This window comes from Fistularia commersonii, chromosome 1 (assembly GCF_037954325.1).
Source record: "Fistularia commersonii isolate RoL2024-O1a breed Wild chromosome 1, RoL_Fcom_v1.0, whole genome shotgun sequence".
Classification (NCBI taxonomy): domain Eukaryota; kingdom Metazoa; phylum Chordata; class Actinopteri; order Syngnathiformes; family Fistulariidae; genus Fistularia; species Fistularia commersonii.
Genome location: NC_141284.1, coordinates 15,703,752 through 15,729,534, shown reverse-complemented (window position 1 = coordinate 15,729,534; position 25,783 = coordinate 15,703,752). Strand labels below are relative to the sequence as shown.

At 47.6% G+C, this 25,783-nt stretch overlaps 1 protein-coding gene across 2 annotated transcripts; it reads right to left on the bottom strand.

The window, feature by feature from the left end:
• Nucleotides 1–733: 733 nt before the first annotated feature.
• heatr5a (HEAT repeat containing 5a) lies at nt 734–25,575 on the bottom strand. Of its 2 annotated transcripts, XM_086151005.1 has the most exons (42): nt 25,450–25,575; nt 24,272–24,454; nt 23,965–24,176; nt 23,783–23,891; nt 22,584–22,733; nt 22,342–22,513; nt 22,105–22,268; nt 21,779–22,028; nt 19,573–19,728; nt 19,202–19,452; nt 18,859–18,970; nt 18,302–18,454; nt 18,121–18,220; nt 17,855–17,964; nt 17,490–17,659; nt 17,159–17,325; nt 16,779–16,884; nt 16,449–16,639; nt 12,018–12,177; nt 11,745–11,934; nt 11,505–11,674; nt 10,821–10,847; nt 10,057–10,201; nt 9,804–9,986; nt 9,098–9,331; nt 8,812–8,990; nt 8,626–8,694; nt 8,164–8,343; nt 7,863–8,070; nt 7,680–7,784; nt 6,268–6,402; nt 6,065–6,192; nt 5,436–5,583; nt 5,136–5,309; nt 4,784–4,885; nt 4,621–4,704; nt 4,325–4,507; nt 4,053–4,198; nt 3,766–3,873; nt 3,590–3,692; nt 3,360–3,513; nt 734–2,243 (listed from the first exon to the last, which is right to left on the bottom strand). In XM_086151005.1, exons 2-42 carry the CDS (start codon nt 24,395–24,397, stop codon nt 2,084–2,086), a joined length of 6,174 nt encoding a protein of 2,057 aa, XP_086007131.1. In that variant the 5' UTR covers nt 24,398–24,454; nt 25,450–25,575; the 3' UTR covers nt 734–2,083. The 2 variants fall into 2 exon arrangements, with proteins under 2 accessions (XP_086007131.1, XP_086007141.1); XM_086151015.1 differs by lacking the exon at nt 10,821–10,847.
• Between the last annotated feature and the right edge of the window lie 208 nt (nt 25,576–25,783).

The following is a 25,783-nucleotide window of genomic DNA, read 5'->3' as shown; positions in this document are numbered from 1 at the left end:
AAACTGCAGCTCCTTCAGCGATTTGAGTACTCAGGGTCAGTGGCAGGTGGACTCAGGTGATCAAGAGAAAGAGTCATACGTCAGCAAGGCGGTGTCAGCGGTGTGTGTGTGACTGCTACTGGAGAGAAATCAGTCCATCCAGTTTGATCTAATAAGCCTGCAAGGATCCCAGCTGGTTCTGATAGAAAGGTGCTAGAATACAGAATCCGTCTGGGTGTGTTGTTTCTAGGAAGACCATTACCATGTCTCGCATCGAACATGTGCTGTCCCTATGATACTCATTCCTGATCCTGTCCATCCTGATCCTATCCAACCTTGTCACCCCCAAAGGATGGCCTTCCTGACAAAAATTCTTTGCATTTACTCGGGTGTTGGGCCAGCTCCCAAGGATGCATTAGGTTCCGACATTGCAATCAATCCTTACTTACAATTTGTCAGTTTCCAATATCGTCCTTGGGAGGAGATGCAGGTCAAACATGATATTTTCAGGACGTTTATTTGAAATAATTTTTGTGGTTTTTAGCTGTTTTTGGGGATACTATGTTTTTCTGACGTTAAATGCACCATCATCCCTTTGGCCAGTAGGAGACAGTAGTGAGACACCAGGGTCTGAGATTGTCATGTTTCCAGAGAGTCTGATCAGACTTTATTTTCGAAACAGGAAGTGTATTTATATTAGAAAATGAAATCAAATAGAGGAACACACACACACACACACACACCAAGAGTGAAGCGGTGCTTTAAGTTTCGTGTTTATTTCATTCTTGAAGGAAAAACCAAAAAACATTCAAAGTCTCTCCTGCAGATAATACGTAGTGATGATGTCATAGTGTAGTGTTTCATCTAAAGTGCTGACCGCCGCCCTGTCCCTTGCGGGCGTAGTGTTGTGGGTGATTTGTCAGGATACACATAGACTTCCTGGTACAAACAACATCCTTTGACCTCAGACCTGAGCTTCAAACCTCAAAAAGCCAGGAAAGTGAATGCTGATTGGCTCCTGGGTCAAAACAGCCAGCTGAGGTCAATTGCTACGTCGCCTCCTGTCCAGAATATCCATCCAGGACCAGATACCAGTCAAATTAATCTCGTTAGTCTTGGTTCTTGGTTCAGATAGTCTGGAAGACAGTTAGTTCTAAAAGAAAGTACTTTTAATATTTTACAGCCTCTTGATGTGACTAAAATGTTCCTTTGAGGAACCATTAGTGAAGGTCAGAAATGACAGGAGACCCACCTGACCCGCTGTCCCTACATAGGGTTTGGCCTCTCTGAGCCGCCGTACTTCTAATGCTTACAGAAAGAACCTTCAACAAACACAACAACTGGTGTTTTCCCGGGCGTTTCCAGGAAAAGGGGGGTTAATAATCAGCTAGCGGGAACAACAAAAACAAAAGCTCTTTGAGTTGGAATTTAGGGGGACACCTGGAAGAACCTTTGGATCATCCGATGAAGATTAAGATCCTCATTTTTATAGTTTTACGAACCATTTTCTTTTTTTCTTGTTCCTCGGCATCTTTTTGGGCTTAATGTCTGCACAATAATTTCATTTAGTTTATATATTTTTTATTTTCAATTTACTTTAACATATCTAGAGATCTCATTGGGTAATGATTAAACATCAGTATTCAAATATAGAAATTTATTTGATATGCTCGTTTCACTGCTGATATTATTATTTATTATATATTTGATGCTAAAAGTCTATTTTTAAACCTTTTTCTGGTGGTTTCTGCCTGGAAATATTATATATTTGATGCTAAAAGTCTATTTTTAAACCTTTTTCTGGTGGTTTCTGCCTGGAAATATTACAGACATCCTGTTTTCATCTTATTACTCCCTTTTTCTTCTAATTGTGTTAAATCAGTAATACCATGAATAAAACGGGAAAAAGTTAGACCCCAATTTGGTATAATGATCAATATATGGTAAGAGATTCATAAAAGTAAAGCAGGAAACTAAATAAAAAACGATGAGGATGATAAAAGCTCTAGACAATAGCTTTCAATCTGACAAAATAAAATGAAATGAATGAAAATAAAATCTTGCAAGATTTCGAGAGGCCGCCTCCTCGTGTGATGATGTCATTTCATAGGAAGTTGGTCTTGAGCGTGATACTGGGGAAGGCCTTGGTGGCGCCATGGGACGGGGGGTTAGCGCCGCTAGCTTTAGTGCTAAGGCTCTCTTGGTTACCCTTGATGGCAGCGGCCAGGCGAGATTTGAGGTGAGGACACGAGGCGACCAGAGACCTGAGGGGACAGAGCCAGACAGTCATATCAACATTATTGGCTGACAAAGGAACAATATGAGTAAAATTAAAAACAGGATATGAAAATGAGAATTTACATATTTGCCAAGACTGTTTTCAAAATAGCTATACTTTTATTTTTTTTATTCTGCTTTATTTCATCTGCTGAAAATACCAATCTAAAAATATCCAGTATTCTTCTTATCCTTTCAGCTTTTCCCTTCAGGGGTTGCCACAGCAAATGAACCTTCTCCACCTAACCCTATTCTCTGTATCCTCCGCTCTCACACCAACTACCTTCATATCCTCTCTCTCACTACATCCATAAATCTTCCCTTTGGTCTTCCTCTAAACCGGGGGTGGGCAAACTATGGCCCGCGGGCCACATCCAGCCCATTCGTCTTTTTAATCCGGCCCGCCAAAGATTGGTACATAATTCATACTTGATGTGAATGATTCAATGATTGGATCAATGAATGTGGGCGGTCAAACAGGAGATTATTTCATTTTTGGAGCCACTTGAGAACTTTGTTGAGCTGAATGACACAGACTGGCTTTGTGATTTAGCCTTTACTGTGGATATACTGACACACATGAATGAGCTCTACGTGAAGCTACAAGGGAAAAACCGGTTTGTGCATGAAATGCAAGCACACATCAAAGCCTTCAAAACCAAGCTGGTTTTATTTTCAAAGCAGGTGTCAGAAGAGTCTGATATGTAAAGTTAATAAATGTGCTTTTTTTATTTATTAATTCATTTTTTTTATATGTATTGTATCTTGTGCTGACCCGGCCCGTCTGTCAAATTTTAAAAGTCAATGCGGGCCCTGTGCCAAAAAGTTTGCCCACTCCTGGTCTAGACCTCCTGCCAGGCAGCTCTAATTCCAGCATCCATCTACCAATATATTCACAATCCCTCCTCTGTACATGACCAAACCATCTCAGTCTGGCTTCTCTGACAGTCTCCCGCTGCATAGTACCCCTGACACTTACTCTACCCACTCCAACCTGCTTGAACCCGTTTCTTTACCTCTTTTTCACAGTCTCTGTTGCTCTACTGTTGACCCTAAGTACTTATCCAGTAAAAATGTCCAACATCTAGAGGCAGGGTTCCCACCTGAAGACATCGGAGTGCTGCGGCCCGAGTCTCATCAGGTCCCTCAGCGCCGCCTCGTGGAGTGAGCGGGATGCCGGCGCCGCAGAGCCCAGAGCATTTTCATCCAGAAGGAAGGAGATGAGCATTGGCAGCAAGACAGCCACCAGCTGAGGCCCTGTAGGCAGAAAGAGCAGTTGTCATGGTAGCAATGGGGAGAGCAGAGGACAGACTAACATCCCTATTAGACTCACGCTGGGACTCATCAGCCGCCTGGACCAGAACCTCCAGGGCCCGTATCCCCTCCAGAGCCCCCTGTAGCTCCTCCAGTGTCTGAGGGTGACTCCTCTCCACTTTCTGAGGGAGAAACTGCTGATCACTATATCAAATCACCCAATCAATTAGTTACCGCTTGGTTCTGGTCCAGTACCTGGAGGAAGCGAAGCAGCGGGGGTCCAAGGGCCAGGATGTAGGGGGCAGAGACACCTGGAGGAGCCTGAAAAATTGAGGACAGCAGCTGGAAACATCGGCTTACTACCTGCAACGGCAATAAGCAGACAGCAGACAGGGAGTCATCAACCATCAGGCAGGAAGTCATTAACCCTTGGACAAATTATTATCAGAGTTGGTGAGAAACAGTGTCAGACACTATTGTCCTCAGTATCACTTTGACAAAGATATGACCCCATCTCCGCCTCTCCCCCCCCGCAGAAATACCAGCGGGTCCTTGGCCTCCATGCTGGCAGTGAAGCGCTGCAGACAGAGCATGTGCAGAGGCTGGACGGTGCAGATGCCTGGACCAGCAGACAGCAAGAAGATGGTCAGAGCAGTGAGGAGGCTGATCTGGTCCACACTTCCGTCAGCTGAAAACAAATCAACCATCACACACACACACACACACACAGATGTGTTAAGGCACAAATGTTTTTGCAGTCTTTGCAGTGTAGTATAAACTGTGTGTGCGTGTGTGTGTGTGTGTCTGTGTGTACCTGTGTCCCACATTTCCAGAAGGGTCTTCAGACCAGAGCGCAGCAGCAGCTTCCAGGCTCCTCCACTCTTTTCCTGGCGGCTCATTGGTGACGTTAGGATGGTCTTCAGAGCCTGCAGAGCTGCCTGGACCACCAGGTCAACCCTGGCTCTTGCCCCGTCCCCTGATACAACAGCCGAGTCACCTGGGGGAACACAGCCATGAAGTGACAAACAATGATCACTGCGTTTATTGACATCTAAAAAAGTTCCTTTGTTGACCTGCTGTAGCACTGAATCCTGTGTGTATGTGTGTTACCAGAGTGTGTGTCAGGTTGCTGCACCACCTCTCTCAGGACACCAAGCAGCAGGTAGAGGACAGTGGGCAGGATGGACACACTGCCTATGGATGGACAGAAAAAGTGAGACAGTTGTCAGACCAGTCTTCATCCACATCACGTGGAGGAGCACGTGGTTTTCACCTTCAGGAGAGCAGATGGACGGCAGCTCAGAGAGGACAGCCAGAGCAGTAGAGACCAGACTGCAGTCATTCAGTGAGAGAGTCCACAATGAGGCCCCAGGACCTATACACACACACACACACACACACACACACACACACACACACAGATGCACACACACAAGCTGTGTTTAACATCTGATTCCACAACATTTTCATTATTTGTAAATCCAGCATTTGCAGTTCTATAAGGTTCTAATGGGACTGATTTTTGGAAGTGTCTCCACTGGCTGGACCTCTGCCTGAGACCGGCCTGTCAGTAAGTGCGTCAATCATTTGACTAAATGACTCCTGCCACCCTCATCCCCCCTTACCGCTTGGGGCAGTTCCAGCCAGTTTGGGGCTGAGGTGCGGAAGTTTCCGGACTAGCACACAGAGACAGAGCTCCAGCGCTCCGAATACCAACGAACGTCCGGGAAGGAGGCCACCGGTGTCTCTGCCCTCCCCAAACTCAGGCAGCGTCTCCTTCTCCGCTGCTCCATCGTCAACTGTGGAGCAAGAAAATATTTCAACCACCAGCTGGTTCTGGGTCAGATTCTGGATCCAGTTCTAATCAGAATCTTGAAAGATGGAGTGCTACTTCAATCTCCTAAACCTGATGTGTGTTTATTCACCCTCGGCACTGTGGCGTTTCTCCCTGACGTGCTCCTGCGTTGCTGTGACGATCTGCTGCAGTAAAGCCAACACAGCAAGCTGGACGGGGGCCGACTCTCTGGTCACCATCAACCTGTGGAGGACACTGAGGAGCTCCACACTCAGGGCCTAACATGCATGCACACACGCGCGCACACACACACACACACACACACACACGCACAGAGGTTATGGATAGCCTGTTGAGATGCAATTTCTGTATGTTTGCAATGTAAGTCACAAAACAAGATCTTTGTCTCACACAACTATGAGTTACAGTCCCATGGGTTAAGTGAAATAAAACCTCCCTAACAGAAGCAATGACAATGAATGAGAGCAGACACTAATTCAGCTTGGTTTGGTACTGAATTTTGCACCACAGGCAGTGTTTCCAGGTCAGGTGCCTCCAGGATTTCTACTCTTTTTGCATCCCAGTCCTTTGAATATGAAACTTTTTCACCAGAAAACTGTAAGAATTAATACTGCTGTGTAATGGATACTGCTGTATATCATGCGTGTGTGTACACACGCATGCACACACACCAGACTTTCAAATCTTCCGTTTAGATTAGAACCTTATACTAGAAGTCAGCGCCAGTTTTTTACTCACCTGGTCATTGGCTATCCTGGCCCGGGGCCAGGGGACATCCAGCAGCACCTGAAGGGCCTTCAGACAGGAAGTGATGTTCTCCATCTGGTCATCGGAGTGAGGGGAACACAGGAATTCCACGCTGATCCCTTTAGCAGACACACACATATTACCAACAGGGCCAGGCAATAGCAGGCCATCTAGCAGGTGAAGATGCTTCCTACCAAGGAGTAGGTGAAGTCTGTCACTGTTGACATCCTCTGCACTATTGGCTCCGCTCCCTGACCCATAGCCTCCCATGGAGGTGGGTGTGGCCGGCCTGGACAGGTTGGGCGGAGGCTCTTCTGATGTCACAAAACCTGGAGTACAAGGGAGGTGACCACATGACATCCTTCCTCTCCTCACAGTGAACTGAGAGGAAGTAGGGGAAAGAAGAAGAAGCACCAAGAAGAGACAAGAAGGAGCAGCCAGGAGCTGAAAAGAGGAGCGGTCAAGAGGGTTAGCAGGTGTCAGCTGCAAGGAGAAGCGTTGAAGATCCATAGCAGGGGGTCTGAAACTCAATTTAGCCGTGGATCGCTGGAGGGACAGTATGGGTGAGCCTGGGCTGTAATTGAGGGTTCCACAAAAAAAGGATTTCAAGTATTCCAAAAAATTGGACAACTGTCCAGTTTTCTCAATCTTTATTTATAACAGTTCTTCTCAATATAGGCTTACCTACTACTACTTCAACTACCTCTCTTACCTACTCCCTGGAGATCTGGTAGCACTTCCTTTTGCACAACTGAGCCACATTTGGCTGGCGGGAGGAAGTAATTGAGATCCTCAGTATATCCTCCACTATATCTTCTTCTATATCTACCCTGCTTATTTTTGTTTATTTGTTTTATTCATTGCTATTTATTTTTGTCACTCAATGTATATTGTTGTTTAGTTCTAGTTGTGTATTTTTCACCCTCACTGTTCCTTGATGTTGCCAATTGTCATCCCTGATGTGACAAAGGAATTTCCCCTATGGGGATCAATAAAGTTTATCTTATTTTATCTTATCTTATCTTGAAGATGTTTATCGGGAGTTGTGACCTGTATTTTGACTTATTAAAGTTCATGGTGGAGAAGAGATTTTCACACAAATGTGTGCTCCTAAAAAGGCACATGGTCTGCCTTAATATCCTTACAACAACATGGAAAGTTCGGGGAAGGTGTGGGGGCAAATCCCTCAAAAATTGTCCAAGCATGTCTGCTTTTCCACTCACCTCAACCACCAAGTTGGCTTTGAGCTCACAATGGCACTGTAGGTCACTAAGCACCATCAGTGTGGACTTAAAAGCTTTGGTTCCAGTCCCATTAGTTGTTGTAGCGTATACTGGTGTTGCAATTAGGTTCTTACCCCACCCGTTACAGGACCCAAAAAAGGTTGGGGACTGCTGCCATCAGCGATATAAATCGCCTATGGCGACAACTCAGCAAAAAGGTGTATGTGAGAAAAACGTGCAGGCTGAAGAAGAATATTGACTGAGTGGAGGAGCCATTTGGTGGAGCAGAGAGAAGGAACAAGGACGAGCGTGTCAAGGTTATGAAGAGGAGTCAGGAGACAAGAGAGGGAGTGGAGAGGAGATCATGGAGGAGGTCCACTGACCGGTGGTGTGTAGCCACAGGGACGTGGCGTGCAGGATGGAGGCCCAGGAAGAGCAGTAGTGAGGTCTAGCCTGGTTCACTGTCTCCGCAGTGTAAAAGGAGCCTCCTGCAGGAAGGACCAAACAAAATAATATGTGACACCACCGTGCAATAGGAACAATATGGTGGATGGGAGCCTTTTCACCTGCGGGGGGCAGCTGCAACGCGTATTCCGGCGTCAGCGTCAGCAGGGCATGGTCCTGCAGCGCCGCCAGCCACAGCCGGCTCAGCCTGGACAGATCAGATTGGACCAACTTCAGCAGTCCCAGCCCTCCAGGCTCTGCCCCCCTGTCATCGCCCCCTTCACCAAACCTCTCCTTCTGGTGGCCCCTCTGAACGGCAATGATATAAACCTGTGGGGGGGGGGGGGGGGGGGGGGAGAGTTTAAACGTAGGAGGGTCATAAACCCAGGAAACCAAAAAAAAGGACACATTCAGATGTCCCACCTCAGCCCAGGCCTTGAGGACAGCCAGGGTTTCCATGGTAACAGTTGCCTCGTTGTACAGTTGACCTGTGGTCCCCCTCCCTGCATGTACTTTGGCCAGTGAGGAGGCCAGCAGCTGATGGACACGCCGGAGGTCACGGAGGTCGCTGACCACACCACTGGAAATCCAGGCACTGCACACCTGGGCAGTGGGGGGGGTCGGGGACGCCATTACAGTTTTGCCCTCTGAAGGATTCGAGAATCTTCTCGACTAATTACATGCTCAGAATTAATCAGGGGCAAATTCTGTCAAATCAGAGGCTCTGATTGTTCATTTGAAATACTGGTGAGATCTTTTTTTTTTTTTTACTTGAACAGAACTGGGAAAAAAATACATAAAGGGTAACAAAAAGGCTCAGGCACTTTTGAAAACTGTAAACCTGAAAGTTTAAAGATGAACTCATGATTATTGATGACAGATCACCTGGCAGGCCTTAGCAGTGACATCAGGAGGAGCGTCAGCTGAAAAGGCTGGTCTGAGAGCTGCTCCTACCTGCTCACGCACACACGCACATGCATGCACGCCCACACACACACACACACAGATGTTGATGAATGCCACAGCAGAGTAGAGTCCCGAAAGCTCTGGAAAAAGGGCTAAGGGTCTTACATTGGCCTGGTACTGCTCCAGAATCACATGACCTGGGAACTCAGGTTCTGCAACATTTGAGAAGAACCGGATGATGACCAGGAGCGTCTGCAGCCCTGCCAGTCGCAGCGGCTTGCTGTGATCGGTCGCCGCCATGAATGCCATGCGGACCAGATCTCCTAAGTGGAGGACCAGGAAGTCTGCCAGGAGAGGCCAGACGTTACACATGCACACACGTATGCGCGCAAACAACCCCCCCCCCCCCCCCCCTACCCCCACCCCCAAACACACACAGCAGCAGACTAACCAGTAGATTCATGGAGACGGCGATCCTGAGCCAGCGTCATGTTGCAATGGGCCGGGTCATCGTTCACACACTGTGCAATGATACGACACACGCACTCCATGGCGAAACGGCGTGTGGCCCATCGCAGCGCTGTAAACGGGCCTCTGGAATCAGACTGGGCTCGGAACACTGCCGAGTCATCGTGGCTGCTGTCAGACTCTTCCTCTTGGCTCGCCTCAGGGAGTACCCGGCGGTCTGGGAGGGGAAGCGCAGGGTCAGATAGATATTTAGAACTAATATCAAAACAATTTTCTGATGTTTTTTTTTTTAAGTAATTTTCATTTGTTAAATGTTTATCACTATTTGAATAAGTGCCACCATCTGACTTTACACAACATCACACAACCTGCGACAAATAAAATTCACATCCGACCTCAGAACACATGGGAAGCTTTATCTGAAAGTAACCTAAGAATTTTTCTGAACCCTGGATTAATGATCAAGGTTCTCAGTCATCTAGGTTCCGGTCATTCGTTGTCAAATCTTGAAGAGAAACATCAATGCCAAAAAAGATGCCAAACACACAGATAATTATTACCTTCAAACTCGAGAGAAATTTGAAACAGTAAAAACTGCGGCGGACAGAAAAACCTGATAATTCCCGGGGAAAGACCAGAACATTCCTGCTTTGTATTGATTGGCCAACCGGTCAGGCCATGTGACTCACCGGTCGTGGCGGACAGGACGTCCTTGCACAGTTTCAGCCAGTGTCCCAGCTTCCTACTGGTGGTGCTGGATGCCATCATGTGGACCAGTGTGTCCTGGATGTCCCGCCTTAGGCCCGGGTCTGACTCCTGGTCCAGCAGGGAGAAGAGCGCCCCCTCCAGGCCCACCTCTTTTATGGTCACATCTGCAGACAAATAACAGGTGGTTGTCAGATGAAAGATCTCGAAGTCAAAGTTTGACCCGCCTCCACTCACCCAGCTGTGTGTCCTCTTGTCTCGGCAGCTCTTTCACCAGAGCAACAGCGAGCTCGCAAACCTCCGCCGCCTCTCGCTGAACCAGCTGACGCAGACAAGCAACCACCGCTCTCCTGAGGCAGAGGTAGGAGCTGTACAGGTGGGCCTAAAGCGTATACGTGCGCACGCACACACACACACACACACACAAAGAAAACAAACAAACGTCACAGCTGGTAGCTGATTGATATTCCAGGTTCTAACATGCAGTCAGTGTTTCCTCCAGAGTTTCACGGGAACTGTCAAAGCTACTGATCAGTCGATGCAGTAGGACCCCCACACCACCCCGAGCCTAAGGAAACCAAAATCTGGATTGGAAATAGCATCAGAATTTCTGACCCTGTTCTGATGAGAACAGTGATGGTTCTATTGAGTCTAAATTGAAAGGAACTGCAGTGGTTGACGTGAGGAACTGAAAAGGAACCTCGGGAGGGAAGCAACGGGCGACTTCAATCGGCTCCCTTCGAGGCCCGGCTTCCCTTTTGGCAAACCAAAATTTCTAACGTTCCCAGTTGGATGGGCCGGGGAACAAAACTCAGGTCAGCGAACCTTTTCTAGAGGAAACAATCTGAGGTTCTGCCTGCTGCCAAGTGAGAAGGAGGTGAAACATAGTTCATGCTGGAGTAACTCAACAAGAGGTGTGGGAGGAGTTAATGCCAGCTGAGACTGAGGCAGCAGGTCGGAGAGTTAATGTTAGGAACCACAGTGCATCGAGCGGAACCTACCAACACGGAACAGTCCAGTAAAATCTCCTGCAAGACATGAGACAGGGTCAACCTCACCCACACTGCCCAAGGACATCTTCAACCTCACTTCAGAAGCTTCTTCTGAAGGCTCATTATCTGGCTCATGATTTCATCTACAGTTTAATCCAGGAATAACAGGACCTGACTGGATAATCCAACTTTTCTAAAAGGCCAGAACTAGCCAGGGAGTTGTTCTAAAAGCTGCAAACAATTGTCAAGAAATTCAGTGTAATGGGGAGAATTACTTTATACTTTAACTTAGCAACAGCAAAACAAATAGATTCAAACATGAGGGAACTACGTTCAAAGGTTGTAAAACATTAGCAGGAAATCTTTTTTTTTTTCCTTTTTTTTTCTGAGGATATTTTACAAATATCTGCCTGGATACGAGGTAAACATTCGCTCTGGTTAGGAGTCGGCTGATGCCCTGATTATCCCGGAGAAACTAAACAGGTGTGAGCAGAAGATAGTGCTACAGGCCCTTCATGCTTCAACAGTAGCAAAAATACAATACTTAAATTTGTTTTTATAAGTTTAAACTCATTATTCTCACTTTGAAACCCATTAAGTTTAAACAGCATTATTTTGAAGGTCTGGGTCTACCATCAGAGTACTGTCCGATTTGTTCAGCAGCTCTGGGGGTCTCATCTTGGTGTTACTCACACAGAGCGCTGGTACGAGGTGGGCCAGGTCCACGTGTCGGGGCGAGAACATATGCAGCTGCTGCAGACAGGAAATGGCCCGGGCCTGAACTGCAGAGCCAGGCGCCGCCTGCATGGCAGCGCAGCCCAGCAGGCAGCCGGACCGCAGGGCCGTCATGGCCGCTGTCTCCCCTGAAACAAAGATGCGGGTTCAAACCGCCATCATAACGGGCATGCTCGGCGGCAAGGAGGAGGCTCGTACCCTGCAAGTCAGGGCCCAGGCAGGTGATGAGAGCTTGCAGGCAGCGGCCCAGGCTGCGATGCACCTCTGGGTGGGTAGGCGGAGCTGACAGCAGCAGCCGCAGGACCAGCGTTAAGGACGGCTCGGCGTGGACACGGTACAGGCAGCCGGAGAGGTCCACCACCAGGGACAGGCTGTGCAAGGACCAGGTCTAGAACAGAAACCAATAGGAAGTCCACCATGACAAACCCACAGCGAAAACAAGTGTCTTAAAAAAAGACAAAAGTGCAATACCTGGACCTCCGGCGAGGTGGCATCCTGGCTTAGGGTGAAGAGGACACCCACACATGTGGAAAGGTGGGGGGGGGAGCTGATTCCACCAAGGTGGCGGTGCAACGCCCCCAGGGCCAGAGCGAAGCCACTGCGGGAGGCCGCATCCCGTGCCATCTTTAGCCTGGACACAAGGTAAACATTTGCTGCGGTTAAGAGTCGGCTGATGCCTTGACCGCTCCGGAGGGACTAAAGAGGTGTGAGCAGAAGATGGTGCTTCATGCTTTTAACAGTAACTAATACAGAGGCGGCTACAGTTTCTTCACGGTGGAACACACAGGAAACAATTGATCAATCATGTGACCATACAAATTTAATTGAAATTTGTTTTTTGATCAACTGAGTGTTTGGACTGTGGGAGAAAGATGGGGGAACCTGGATAGTGGAAAACCCAGTCCACCACAGATTTATTGTGATAATAACGTCATTCTTTATGTCTGACCTTTATTTGTGCAAAAACCTTTAAAGAATTTCACAAACAGAAACAGTGGAAGTGAAAGGAATCCATGAGCCCATTCAGTCCTGATCCTCCATGAGGTACATAGACCCAGATCCAGGACCTCAGATCTGACAAGGATCTTGTTCAAAGCTACAAAATCAGTTTCACTTGAGGGCTTATTGGGGAGAGCCACCAGACGGAGTCTTTATACGACCCTTCAAAGCCTTGGGTAAGAACAGAGGCCCAAATACCTTCTGTTAGACAACCTACGAGCGTCAGGAGCAGGATGTTCTGGTCATCTTCATTATATTTGAAGAGGTCTGACCTGGTCCTTCAAGGTGACATGTTCATGGAATGTTTGGACACGAGTCAGAGGTTTCTATCTGTATTTTTTTTGGTCAATGCTGGGCTGGCCAATCACATCAAGGGATTCAAAGCGGTCGAACCCATCAAAAATCCGATTACCACGATTAAGTCTTGTGAGGGAAGTGTTTTCAGCCAACACCAGAGTTTCATGGTTTCGTGTGGAAGTCTGGGATGATCACAATGGCTGGAGCCAAATAGGAGAATGTGGCTAGTAGATTCCAGATCAGCAACTACTTGACACAAGACCGTAATTGTGATTTGCTACACAAGCAGGATCCACAGAAGGTCTCGACCTCTCAGAGCAAAGATGGCCGTGGCTGACAGGTAAAAAGTGCACATCAAAATGAGAGAAATTATTCAAAATAAAGGTCCTTTGAAGAAAAATAGAAAGGGATCTGGAGGCTGTACCCTCAACAAAGAAAAGCAATGGTTCTGTCCATCCATGAGGGGACCAATAGACCACATCCAAAAGTCCAATATTCAAGGACGTTCTCTGTGTAGACTGAAGTTGTTGGTGGTTCTCTGGGCATCTTCCTGTGTGACCATGCAGTAAACCAGAACCATGACAATGTAGCCAAGGGAGAAAGACAGAATAGCGTCGGAAAGCAGCGCCCAGCTGGTTGAAGGGACAGTTGAGGTCATGGCAACGGTGGTCTCTGTTGTGTGTCTGATGTCCTCGGACGGGGTAATGGCCACACTGGAATCTGGAAGCATGTCTTTCTGGTCTCCAGAGGAGATCCAATTTCCTAAAAACTGACGCCACCTGGACACTTTTGGAGCCTTTAGAACTTCATCCAAGTGCGTTTTCAAGGATGCAAGGAAAAAGTCTATGAATCTTGTGTCCCTTGAGGATCGCGCACATTTAAATAACATCCTTGTAAACTTGAAATTATTAAAGAGGTCATTGATGACGGCCTCTTTCACGCCTTCCATCGTGCACTTCCTCTCTCTGGCAGCAGCAAAAGAGGCCTGGATCTCCTCAGGCACCTTGTCCAGGATGCGCTTGATGATGGCCTTGATGTCCCCAGGTTCCAGGCATCCTTTGGCCCGTCGAGTTTCCTTGTGCGCAACCAGTCTGTAGACCAGAACACTCACGAGATACCTGAGCGAGTCCTGTGAAAGGATCGCATCAGACCGTGAAGGCGGAGTGAGGGAAGGTGCAGCTGAAGACATGTCACCACTGGAGTCAGGGAGCAGCTCTTTAAAGTCCTTGTCTGAGCTGGATTCCGGTGTTGTGACTTTACTGTCTCCAGATGAGGTTGCAGCTTCAAAAAACCTGCGAATCCTAGACACTTTGGGAGGTCTTAGAAGGGCGTCCAGGTGGGTTTTCAATGAAGTCAGAAAAACCTGAACAAAAGTGGCATCCCTTGACGACCGAGCTGCTTTAAATAACTTCCTCGGGGACGTGAAATTGCTGAAGAGGTCATTGATAACGGCCTCTTTCACGCTTTCCATTGAACACCTCCTCTCCATGGCAGCAGCGAAGGAGGCCTGGATCTCCTTGGGCACGTTCTCCAGGATGCGTTTGATGATGGCCTTGATGTCCCCTGGCTCCAAGCGCTTTTTGGCTCTGCAAGAGTCCTTGTGTGCGACCATGCGATAGACCAGGACACTAACCAGATACCTGAGTGAGTCCCGCGACAAAATCCCACCAGGCTGTAGCATCTTGGTGCTGGATGGCGGTTCAGACAATGCTGAAGCTTCACTGGACTGTGGTGTCTTCACCTCCAGGCACTCCTTGGCAACTTTTGTTTTCACTATCTTCGGTTCCAGGCTTTTCCTTGCGCGACTTGATTCTTCCGGTTCCAGGCTGAGCTCCATGCTGAACGAGGTGAACTGATCAATCCACACCAGACGGGCTAACAAGTCTCTCAGGGACCACTGGGCAATGTTGGTCTTGTGTGGGGTTTCAGGGTGGTCAACGTGCGTGGAGTTGTCTCAGCACCACCTTCAGCGTCTCCTTGAGATAAAACTGTCTTGCTCAGCTTTATACAAAACGCTTCTGCCAAAATATTCACGATGTCATCCTGTAAATAATGATATCAGTAGGACATGACAACATCCTGACAACACTGGAGTCTAACATGTTGTACTTGTCCTCCTGTGAGGACAATCTGTCATGATGTTACTGTGTGGCTGCACCAATAAGCCCAGTCTACTATTCTTCTTGGTCGCATATGTATCATGTTGGTGTTGGTGCAGCCTGTGAGGGGCAGCACTGAGGGGTTCCACACTATGAAGAGTGAAGCTGTGGTCCCACAGGGGAAGCTATGATGGCAAACGGGGAGAGAAAACTGTGATGTCCCGCTGAGAACTGTTCTCTATTTGTCTGTTTTATCCTGCGACTTTTTAAATGTTAAACAAAATCTGTTTGTAGTTTTTATTTAATTCCTAGCAGTTATTAGAGTGAGAAGAGAGTATAACGGATGGGTCAGCTGTAAGTCATCCTTTCATTCACACCTATGGACAATTCAGAGTCTTCAATCAACCTACACGTTGTTTTGGAAACTTTGAGAGGAATATGGAGAAGCTGGAGAGAACACACAGAGAACCGAGGCAGGCCCAAACAGAACTCGGAGAACGTTCATGCTGTGAGGAGACGATTTTGGACTGGCTGTGATGCCAGTGTTTCCTTTCAAACTGGATATTTTCATTTTCCCATGTGACAGTTATATTTGGACATGAAACATTTTTCAGTGTCACCACATTTTCAGAACATCAAACTACGAACTGTGAACACAGCATCACATGCAGCGGGTCTACCAAGACCTGAAGTCTGACTGAAGTTAAAAATAACGGTCACTGCTACTTTTAGAGATGATTTTTTTGTCTTTGTATCAAAAACATTTTTTTTAGCTCATACTTTTTAAAGATCTGTAAACCCAGCAGCCCAAGGCCTTGCTTGGCCCGAGGTTCGTCCTCCTACATGGACAAACAGGCTGATTAAAATAAAGTCTCGTGTTGGAATTGTGACAGAGCCAGAGGGTAGGGAGATGCTCAAAAGACCCTGGGCACCTTTAGATTCCTCACTTCTCTTGGCTCAAAATATTTGCATTTGTAGATCTTTGACTGATCACGAGTCTCAAAACCTTCACTTGATGAGATCTTGCAATGAACCCCAAAACATATTGAAATTGTGAACAGGTGGGGAGGTCGTAACGTAATAATGCATTCAAAATACTCCTTGTTGTTACATAAATGGGTAAAGCCCCGATTTAAAAGGGAGGTCTGTGTGCTGATTTTGAAGTGTTTTGAAAGGTTTCAAAATAAAATATTTCTTACAAATTACAAGTCTTTTAAATCAAACTATAATAAACAATTTAGGAATACGGCTTGGATTGCAGACTTAAAAGAAATTAATGGATATCAGATCTAAATTACAGAAGACAGGGACAATTATGGCGTGTCATCTGAAATCTTCATCAGTCCTAAACTCATTATTTGTGGATTTATCTGATTATGTCAATATGGCAAATATTAAGATTTTCTCCAAACTCAAGGTGAATATACCGGTTATATCTCCAAGTCTGATTTTGAAAGGCGACCCACAGCTAACTGAGTTAACTAGCTTAACCCCCAGCCCTGCTCACCTGTCCAAGCAGAGGAGGGACAGGGACACAGTGAACCCAGCATCGCCCCCCAGCTGCGCCAGGCAGGCCAGGCCTTCTGCTGCCAGGCACCGTAGCAGAGGACTCTGGCTTTCCAGCGCCCCCGTCAGGAGGGCAAGGGCTGGGGCACGAGCCTCCTCTGGACCCAAGGAGCCTCCGACACTGGCCTGGTGCTGAGGATGACCAAACACACATGCTATACTGTTAATGTTTTTATATACACACACACACACACACCAATGTATTTATCATTAATAAATTGATCACTGATCAAGTTCATTGACCAATGACTAGAAGCATGAGGTGTAGTACCTTGAGCAGGCTGCAGAGGGCAGCACAGTAGTGTGTCCGGATGGTCTGCTGACGTTGACCTTTCAGCTGGACCAGCGTCTCCCCAAACTGCTCCAGGATCTTCACCCTGGTAGAGACGGCTTCTCATTAGCAATGAATCTACAGAACAGAGACCAACACCCCGAACCCTACCCGTCAAGAAAAATAAACTGAAATTTAAGATTCATTTATAGAAAAAAAAGGTTCTTATGAGCAACTGACATTCAGGTCAAATAGCAAACGTGTCAGTACAATAGAAGTTAAATAAAACCATTTCCTTTTGTCTGTGGGGCCTGAGGAGAACCCTGGAGGTCCTTCAAACATTGGTTTCACTGTGTGCAAGAGCTGACTGGTTCCTGTACCTCTGGGGGGGGATAATGTGAGGGAACAGGGTCCCAAAGAGGCGTACGGCGGCGGCTGTCAGGGCAACGGCAGGAGGAAGGGGAGCAGGAGCGTCGTCAGTTTTGTCACATAGAGCGAAAGGGTCGTTTTCCAGCGAACCTCCGCCGGCCCCGCTGCTGCCATGAAGCTGCAGGAACAAGGTTCAATGAGTTAATTAACAGAACATTAATTTTGACTGATAGTAACTGTCTGTTCTCCTTAAATTCCAATTGCTTATTTTTCCCCTTTTATCAAATATTATTAAACAATAACAAACAGAAAAGTGAGAAACGTTTTGGTTATTCCAATGACCTGCTCCTCGATGTATCTGTGATTGGTGTCATGTAGGTTCGGGCCGACCAGCGGCAGGTCGTCATGGTGACACAGGGCGGGCAGCAGGGTGAGATCCGAGCACGCCTGGTTCAGGTTATCATGACCCGACAGATCCGAGACTAGCTGGTTCATCACTAGCCCAAAGCTCTCTGACAGTAGGAAGAACACACGACACACAGACAAACCAGACAGGTGTTACAGGAGGGGTGGAAGAAAGACAAACATCCATCACAAATTGGGAAAAAAAAAAAGAAAATGAAAACACTGGGTTACTCAGAATAACATTAGTAAAACCACGGTTTCACTTGTGGATGAGGTGACATCAGAGTGAGGTGTGAAAGTACCCTGGTAGGTGTGAGGGGCAAGCAGGGCCAGAACATCATAGACTCTCAGTCTGAAGACAAGCGACAGGCTGCGAACTGAAGTCCCATAGGTTCTGTAGAGAGACGGCAGCCTGCAGGCAGGCGGGAGGGAGGGCACATGAACACGCGTGGTTCTGACGGACTCCGCTTACAAACCACGCGCTCAGAAGCAGGGTAAGTTACTGGGTCAGAACAAGGACAAACTAAGTAAATAGGTGCAACTTCAAGGCAACCAACCAGGAGCTTACTTGGGGAGAAGGGCAACAGCGCAGGCCAATGGTGTGAGCAGCCGACTGATGACGTCGTCCGTGACCAGCTCCCTGCAGTGCAGCAGCAGGTTCTTGATGGCTGTTGGACAGGAAACTCCATTCAGACGGGTAAACAGTGGCAGAAAGCCAAGGGAGTCGTCAGCCTGAGTGTCACACTGACCGCACAATGCCCCGGCACGGCCCTCCAGCGTAACCTGCCACGTGAAGTAGTCCCCCCGACGCAGCTCCATTTCCTGTTCCCTCAGGGAAGCGGGAAAAACACAGCGCCACATGAGGAGGAGGCGGGGGAGGTGGTGCTCCACAACAGCTGGGCCTACGCACACAGACACACACACACACACACCATGAGGCATCCTTTTGAAATTAAATAGATGTTAGTTTCACAATTTCTTTTCATGAAAACAAGCATGCAATTATAATAATTTATCCTTTATTAATCCCGTGGGGATTTTTTTTCTCTGCAATTAACCCATCATGGATGAACCATGAGATACCATCCACGAGCATCAGCAGTTAGAGGTTCAGTGTCTTGCTCAACAACACTCCAACACAATAGGAGGAGCCGGGAATCAAACCAGGAACGTTCGGTTCCGAAGACGATTTCTCTACCTCCTGTGCCACGCTGTCACCAAATTTGTGTTTATATAAAGCTGTAGAGCAACTTTAACAACAAAAAAAAAAAACACACACTGAAGTCAATAGTCAGTCTGGTCCTACCTAGAGTGATGAGGGAGGAGACCAGCATCCATCCTGCCTCCGTCCTCTGGCGGGACATTCGACTGTTCTGAGAAGCTGACCGCAGCAGGTCCTCAGCTAGATCCAGGACTACCTGTGCAAGTATTCAAACATAAACACTGGTAACTAACATCCAGTTTTGATGGAAATGGCATTAAATCAGGTCTTAGTCACAGATCCCCTCCCCAACAAACACAAACATTGACCAACCAAGAATTTCAGAGGCAACTGGTCCTCTGAAGGGTTTGAGTTGAGGTTAGATCAAAACCGAAAACATAGAAACACCTCAAAAAGTTTTTGCGCCTGTCTGTGAGTGGATACCCACCCGCCCCTGGGTGTGGGGGATCCCCAGGGGGCAGCTTTGCACTGCCGCCACCAGGGCAGTGACAGCAGCCCCGTAACCCGCCACAGCTTCGGGGGACGACTTGAGTGCCACCAGACGCTCAGAGCAGTAGCCCAGCAGAGGGCAGCACTGGGATGGCATCGCCACAGCAACGCAGCGAAGGCACCAGGCAGCTGCTAGCCGGGCTGAGGAGGAGGGGTGGAGGAGGACAGAGACGACAGTGTCCAGGAGAGCTGCGCACAAACACACACACACTTTCATTTCAGTTTTTAATAACACCCATGTGTCAGAAACACTGTGTCTGTGTGTTTGTGTGCGTGCGTGTGTGTGTGAGAGAGTATATGTGTTGTGACCTGTGCTGCTGTCAGTCAGCAGGGGGGCAGCTGTAGATCCCAGCCCCTGGACCAGAGCTCCAAGTTCCAACAAACAGCAGACCAGAACATGTTGACTCGCAGAGATGTCTGCAGAAGAAGCCCTGCTCTCCATGTTGCGGTCTGTCAGAGAAGCCTCTGTGCACACATAACACAGCGACCAGTTATTACATTGTGCTTAGATATCTTCTTTACCGGGGCTATTCAATGACACATTCAACTGGGCCACAATTTGAAATCAATAAATGTTACCGGACACGTTTAGCAATCACTAAGCATCTGGATATGACAAAATTCATACAGACATAAAAAATATGTCAAAAAAAGACAACAATTTTTCCTTGATTTGGTACCAATGGTCTTTTCTGCTGTTTGGGTCTATACAATCTTGATCTTGTCACATTTCAGATCAACGTCCTCTTCTTCAACTGAGGTAGACGCCGGGAAACGGTTACATAATTTCAAAATGAAGCCCTGTTTCACCTCACAGATTTTGGACTTCGCATTATCCAGATGTTTCCTTCTTCTCTTCTCAGGTGACGCCTTTCTGAGCTCGAGTCTCAATTAAGCAGTCAATAGATGGTGATCACTGCATATATTTGCTCCTCTTTTGACTGTCACGTCAAGCATTGATTCTCGCCACTTGTTGACGGTAACCATGACTGATTTACCACCTCTGTAAGGAGAGATGGTACCTCCAATAACAAAGACACATTGTTATTAGGGTCATCACATCCATGCCTTCCTACACTGCTTTCCCAGTCTGTGTTGTCCTGTCCAATTTTAGCATTCAGATCCCCTATGATTATCGTCATATCACACTGAGGAACCTTTGAAACAGTTTGCTAGTTTGTGATAGAACTCCTCTCTGATGTCATACTCTACATCATTGGTTGGGGCGCAGCACTGTATTGTTGTCAAGATATAGTATCAAGAAATGAAGCTTGCATGCAGACTACCACTTATAAGTACCAAAACCTCCTCATTGACTCACCCCGAGTGACATGTTTGTGTTGTGACTGAATTTGATCAAAGCAAATGCTAACAAATACTGACAAATACCATTCTGCTTGACTAATGAATCAAGTGTTTTCCAAAGCATGACCAATGCTGTTCTAGAGACTTTCTGGATCACTTTGTTTGGTGTACCAGAATGATATTTTGATCTTTTCTTACCTTGACAAACTTATCACATGTTTATATATAACTACATAAGGTTTTCCAGTAATTGCTGGAGAATCAATGATGTCAAAATGGGGAAGAATGAGCTTCATCATAGCCCCGGAGAGGACACAAATTGACCCAGGCAAAGTTAGCACAGATGACTGAAGAAAGGTTCAGCAATTCTAACGGTTTAAGTTTTACAGGCAGTCAATCAAACGTCAGTGCCGTAGCTGCACAGCTCTATCCACTCTCATTTGTTCAGGTTCCTCAAGCTGAGGAGGCCTTCCAGGAACTTAAGACAATTCACTACTGCCCCTATTCTCAGGGTTCCCGATCCAAGCTGGCAGTTCATGGGGAAGGCGGCCACAAATGTTGGGGTGGGAGCAGTTCTTTCCAAGTGTTTCGAAAACAACAATAAGCTTGTGGCTTCTTGTCATGGAAACTTTCACCAGGGGAAAGGAATTACGACGTTTGGAGCATTGTGCGGACTACGAAGCCTCCGTTCCAAAGGAATACTCCTGGGATCCCGCTAGCTTCATATACTCAGTTTGGACTTTTATGATTTATGTATGGTTTTGTACTAGTTTGTCTCGTTCCCGTAGGTAAATTTCATGCAGTCAGGATTGTTTGATTTTTTTTCTTTTTTCCCCTCTTATTTCGAATATTTGATAATATTTTTCTTCACTCTGAGCTATTTTCAATATTTTCCAATCAAAGACTGTCCTGTTTGCTTAGCTTTGTGTGTTTTGATTGTCACGTCTAGGGCTGCATGCGTCCCACAGGCCAGCAACTGAATAGGTCTGTTCTGTAGATTAATAACATGGTATTACATATTGTGGTGAGTCAGATCAGATTCGTGGAATTACGTATTTTTCATTATTGAGACTTGGAGACAAACCCAACAATTTGAAGTCAAAGAGACATGGACCTTCAACCACAAAACTAATCAACTTGACATCTGAAAGCAATTTCTACTTCTAGGAAGGCTCTCTAACCACGGTCACATGACCCAGTCTTTCCTCACCAACGGCGGGTTTCTGCGCAGCGATGGCGAGGCAGAGCTGCTTAGCGGCGTTGGTCTGGGCCTTCTCTCCCAGCAACGACCCCAGAGAACTCCTCAGCACAAAGGACACGCAGCGCCGCGTCATGGCCGCGTCGCCCAATGTCTGCGTCGCCCGGCCATGTGACGCCAACTCCATCAGCAAAGACAGGAATGTGGGGAAGTTTGTCTCCAGCCAGGTTCCGCCGAGCATGGAGAGAAAGACCACGCAGGACTGAGGAAGAGGAGGCTCGTGAACATGGTTTGAACTTGCTTGAGAACCGGAGTAAAAATGGCCTCCTGTGACTGACCTGCGTGACCCCAATACGGACGTCCTTGCTAACAGAGCTTGTCCCCTTCAGCATGTCGCCGGATGCTCGCAGGAAGCCTGCGCCACCCCGCAGGAAGCCGCCCATCAGCAGGTCCATGACATCCTCCAGGGAGCTGCGGCCCCGCCCCCCCTGCCGGACGACAGCTGGACAGAAACCAAAAGTCAGTTTATTGCCTCCTGTGGCCTCCACCATGAAGTGCACCTGAGGGGGTCATACCTCCAGGGTGTCGTGGCTCAGCCGCCGCCGCCAACAGCGTTCCAAGCAGTCGGGCAACTGACATGCGCACGTCAGAATTGGAACCCTCAAAGGCGCGAAAGCAGAGCGTGGCCACATTCTCCAACTCGCTGCTCCACAGGAACGCAGCCTCCCGCTGAAGCTCCAGCAAACACTGGTGAGGAGATGATCGGTCAGCCGACACAGGAGGGTTGCATCCGGATTGTGGGGTCGGAGGTCGTTACCTTGGCGGCGGCGCAGCGCACGGACATGGAGCGATCAGTCAGGCACGCCCTTGCCGCCTTGTAGATGTCACGGTGTCCCGACACGGCGGTGATACCCAAACCTCGCAGCATCTTCTCCAGGCTGGACATGATCTCATACCGACCCTGAGACTGATACAGGAAGAAGATCTGAGGCTCGAAAAATAAAACTACTGAACATGCAGACATTGGCATGACACAAACACGCACACACACACACACACACACACACTCCTGATAAAATGGTTTGTTTCAGTTCAGGAGTAGCTAAAAATATCACTTTCAGATGCTAAAATACCACTTTGAGAAATGGAATGCTGAACATTGCAGTTAAAATGAGAAAGTAAAGGTCTAAGGATGGAGTGAAAGAGGACATAACGTTAGTTGGTATGAGAGAGGAGGATGTAGAGAATAGAATAAGGTTGAATGGAGGAAGTAATGGAGGAAGTAATAAATGTTTTGCTGTGACTGAACTGTAACCACAGTGGGGATGTCAAAACATGATCAGGGGAGGACATTCAGGTGAAGTAGGAAGTGACAGACCTCAGGGAGTGGAGATCAAGAAGTTGGAGGATTTCAGGCGGTTAGGGTCATCAGTCCAGAACAATGGGGTGTGTGGAAAAGAGGTTAAGAAACAGGTTGGAGCAGGTTGGAGTGAGTGGAGAAAGGTGTCAGGGGTACTATGTGATAAAAGACTATCAGCTGGAATGAAAGGAAAGGTGTACCAGACAGTGATGGGACCAGCGATGCTGTATTGACTAGACAGTTCCAATGACGAAAAGACAGGAGGCAGAGCTAGAGGTTGCAGAGACGAAGATGTTGAGGTTCTCTTTGGGAGTGACCAAGATGAATAGGATCAGTAATGAGTCTATCAGAGGAACGGCACATGTTAGATGTTTTGGAGAGAAGGTCAGAGAAGGCAGACCGAGATGGTTCGATCATGTACAGAGGAGGGATAGTGAATATATTGGTAGACGGATGCTGGAATTGGAGCTGCCAGTGCAGGAGGTCATGAGGAAGACCAAAGAGAAGATTTATGGACGTAGTGAGAGAGGATATGAAGGTAGTTGATGTGAGAGAGGAGGATACAGAGAATAGGGTTAGATGGAGAAGGTTGATTCGCTGTGGCGACCCCTGAAGGGAAAAGCCAAAAGAAAAAGAAGAAGAAGGAAGTGACAGACCTCGGCGTTCTTCATGGCTCTCAGCAGGTTGGCCAGCGTGTCTTTGAACGAGGCAGCGAGGAGGCGGCCCAGGTGTTCAAACAGCGAACCCAAACAAGCCATGGCAGCCCTGAAACACATAGGAAGTCACATGACACCACGTCCGGGGACTAACGGCTAATCCTAAAAACGAGATGACTCACAGGCGGGTTGGCAGGCCGGACGGCGAATCGTCACGGCCGCGGATGATGTCATTGCACCTCTCCAGGGTCAAGCTGGCAGGGATTGGGTCACCCATCCGAAACAGCAGGGACAGACAGTGCGCCAGCAGCCAACGTGTGGGGGGACCAGGAGAACCGATCAGAATTGACCATAGCTGCTCCACCAAGGGTCGCTGGTTCTGTTTGATGTCAGCCTAGATTTGTTACAAGAGGAGCAGAGTGAGAGATCAACAGGGGGGAAAAAAAGGAGGATGAGGAGGCGGAAGAAACCACAGAACATGAGCGATACCTTCAGGCTGCTGGGCAGCAGCTTCTTCAGCTTGTTCAGCCACTGGAAGACATACTCCGCTCTCTGCTGGTCATTCATCTGACCGAGGACATCCTCGTCCAGCAGGAGACTCTGAGCGTGCTCCATCCTTCGTCCTGTTCTCTCACTGAGGCAGACAAATCCCTCCTCGCTGGCCCTTCATTCCTGTGTGTGGGACATGCAACATTAGAGACAAAAAACAGCTTGGTTTAGGGCGCCGCACATCCACGAGAACCGGCTCAGTGTCACAGGATTCGGGAATTAAAGGGGTCGCGACTTGAGAACATCTGGTTCCAAGGGCCTGCTGTTCTCTTCTGTATTTCCAATGTGTGACCACCAGGGGCGTCTGGGTCAACGTCCCGCTTCAACCTCTGGACAAACACCTGGAGTCCATCACTTTATCCGCAGCCTCCAGGTGAACAGGAGCAGGTGGGACTTTATCGGGTTAAATCGCCAGGTCACGCCATCGTTTTCATGGCTCAGAGGACTTTTGTGGTTTCAACAACCGGAACGGGTTCCTGGCTGGAAGCGTGTGTGGAGGCTGTTGAATAAATCATGAGTGTATGTCCTCGAAATGAGGACAAAGACGTCCCAAGAAGGTTCTGCGGAGCCTGCTCTCATCTCTGCGATGTGGAATCGGATTCCTTCCAGCTTCAATTTACTTTTTTTTATTATATTTCCGCAGGAGCGGAAACAGTGAGGAAAAAATGAATTCAGATACACAGAATAGAATATGTGATCATTTGAAATGGATAGCACCAGTATCTTCTAAACTATCGTCCACACTGCACAGAAAATGGAGATAAAAACACGGAAAATTCAGATTAAAAACCTTCTGACGAACAAAAAAAAACAAACAAACAAACTTCATACCAACTTAAGAAAAGCCTACGAATTAAGACATTACATAAATATCTCAGGTTCAGAGGACATATCGATTTAGGAACGAGTACGTCATCGAACAAAAGTGGACGATAGAAAGCGACAATCCGGTTGAACGTCAGTCGGAAACCGGGTTGTTTTTGAAATTCCAGAAAGAAAAAGAAAAGGTGGAGAGAAGAAACAAGGCGCTAACAGCCCGCTTAGCATCGGGCGGCTATCCGGCGAGCTAACGGGCGTAGAGCTGTCACTCACAGCGGGAAAACGGCGTGTCGGTGTACCTGCGACTGTCGGTGAGGCGGCGGGATCCCGGCGGGGAGACGAGCGTCCCGGAAACACCGGAGAACTTTCTTTCGGTTTATTTCGATGCACAAACTGAGCGCAAACAGCTGAGCCGCCTGCTTATACACGGCGTGTCAAGTTGACGGAAACAGCGGGAAAGTACATCCGGTTTGACATGTCAAAATAAAAGATACGCTCGCTCACCTGAATTTCCGTCCAAATTCTTACCTCCTCCATCCAGCCATCCATCCTCTGCCGCTTATCCGCAAATTCTTTCTTATTTAAAAAAATTGTGTATATCAGAGGAAGAATATCTGTATGGAGGTTCAACAG

Bases quoted from the DNA above. Each gene is read 5' to 3' on its own strand.
- heatr5a (XM_086151005.1), bottom strand. From the start codon at position 24,397: ATGGAGCACGCTCAGAGTCTCCTGCTGGACGAGGATGTCCTCGGTCAG. The intron at 9,987-10,056 runs GTGAGTGGAGGC...ATTTGTCTGCAG, and splicing joins ACAAGAGGACACACAGCTGG to ATGTGACCATAAAAGAGGTG. The intron at 4,508-4,620 runs GTAACACACATA...GTGTTCCCCCAG, and splicing joins GCAACCTGACACACACTCTG to GTGACTCGGCTGTTGTATCA.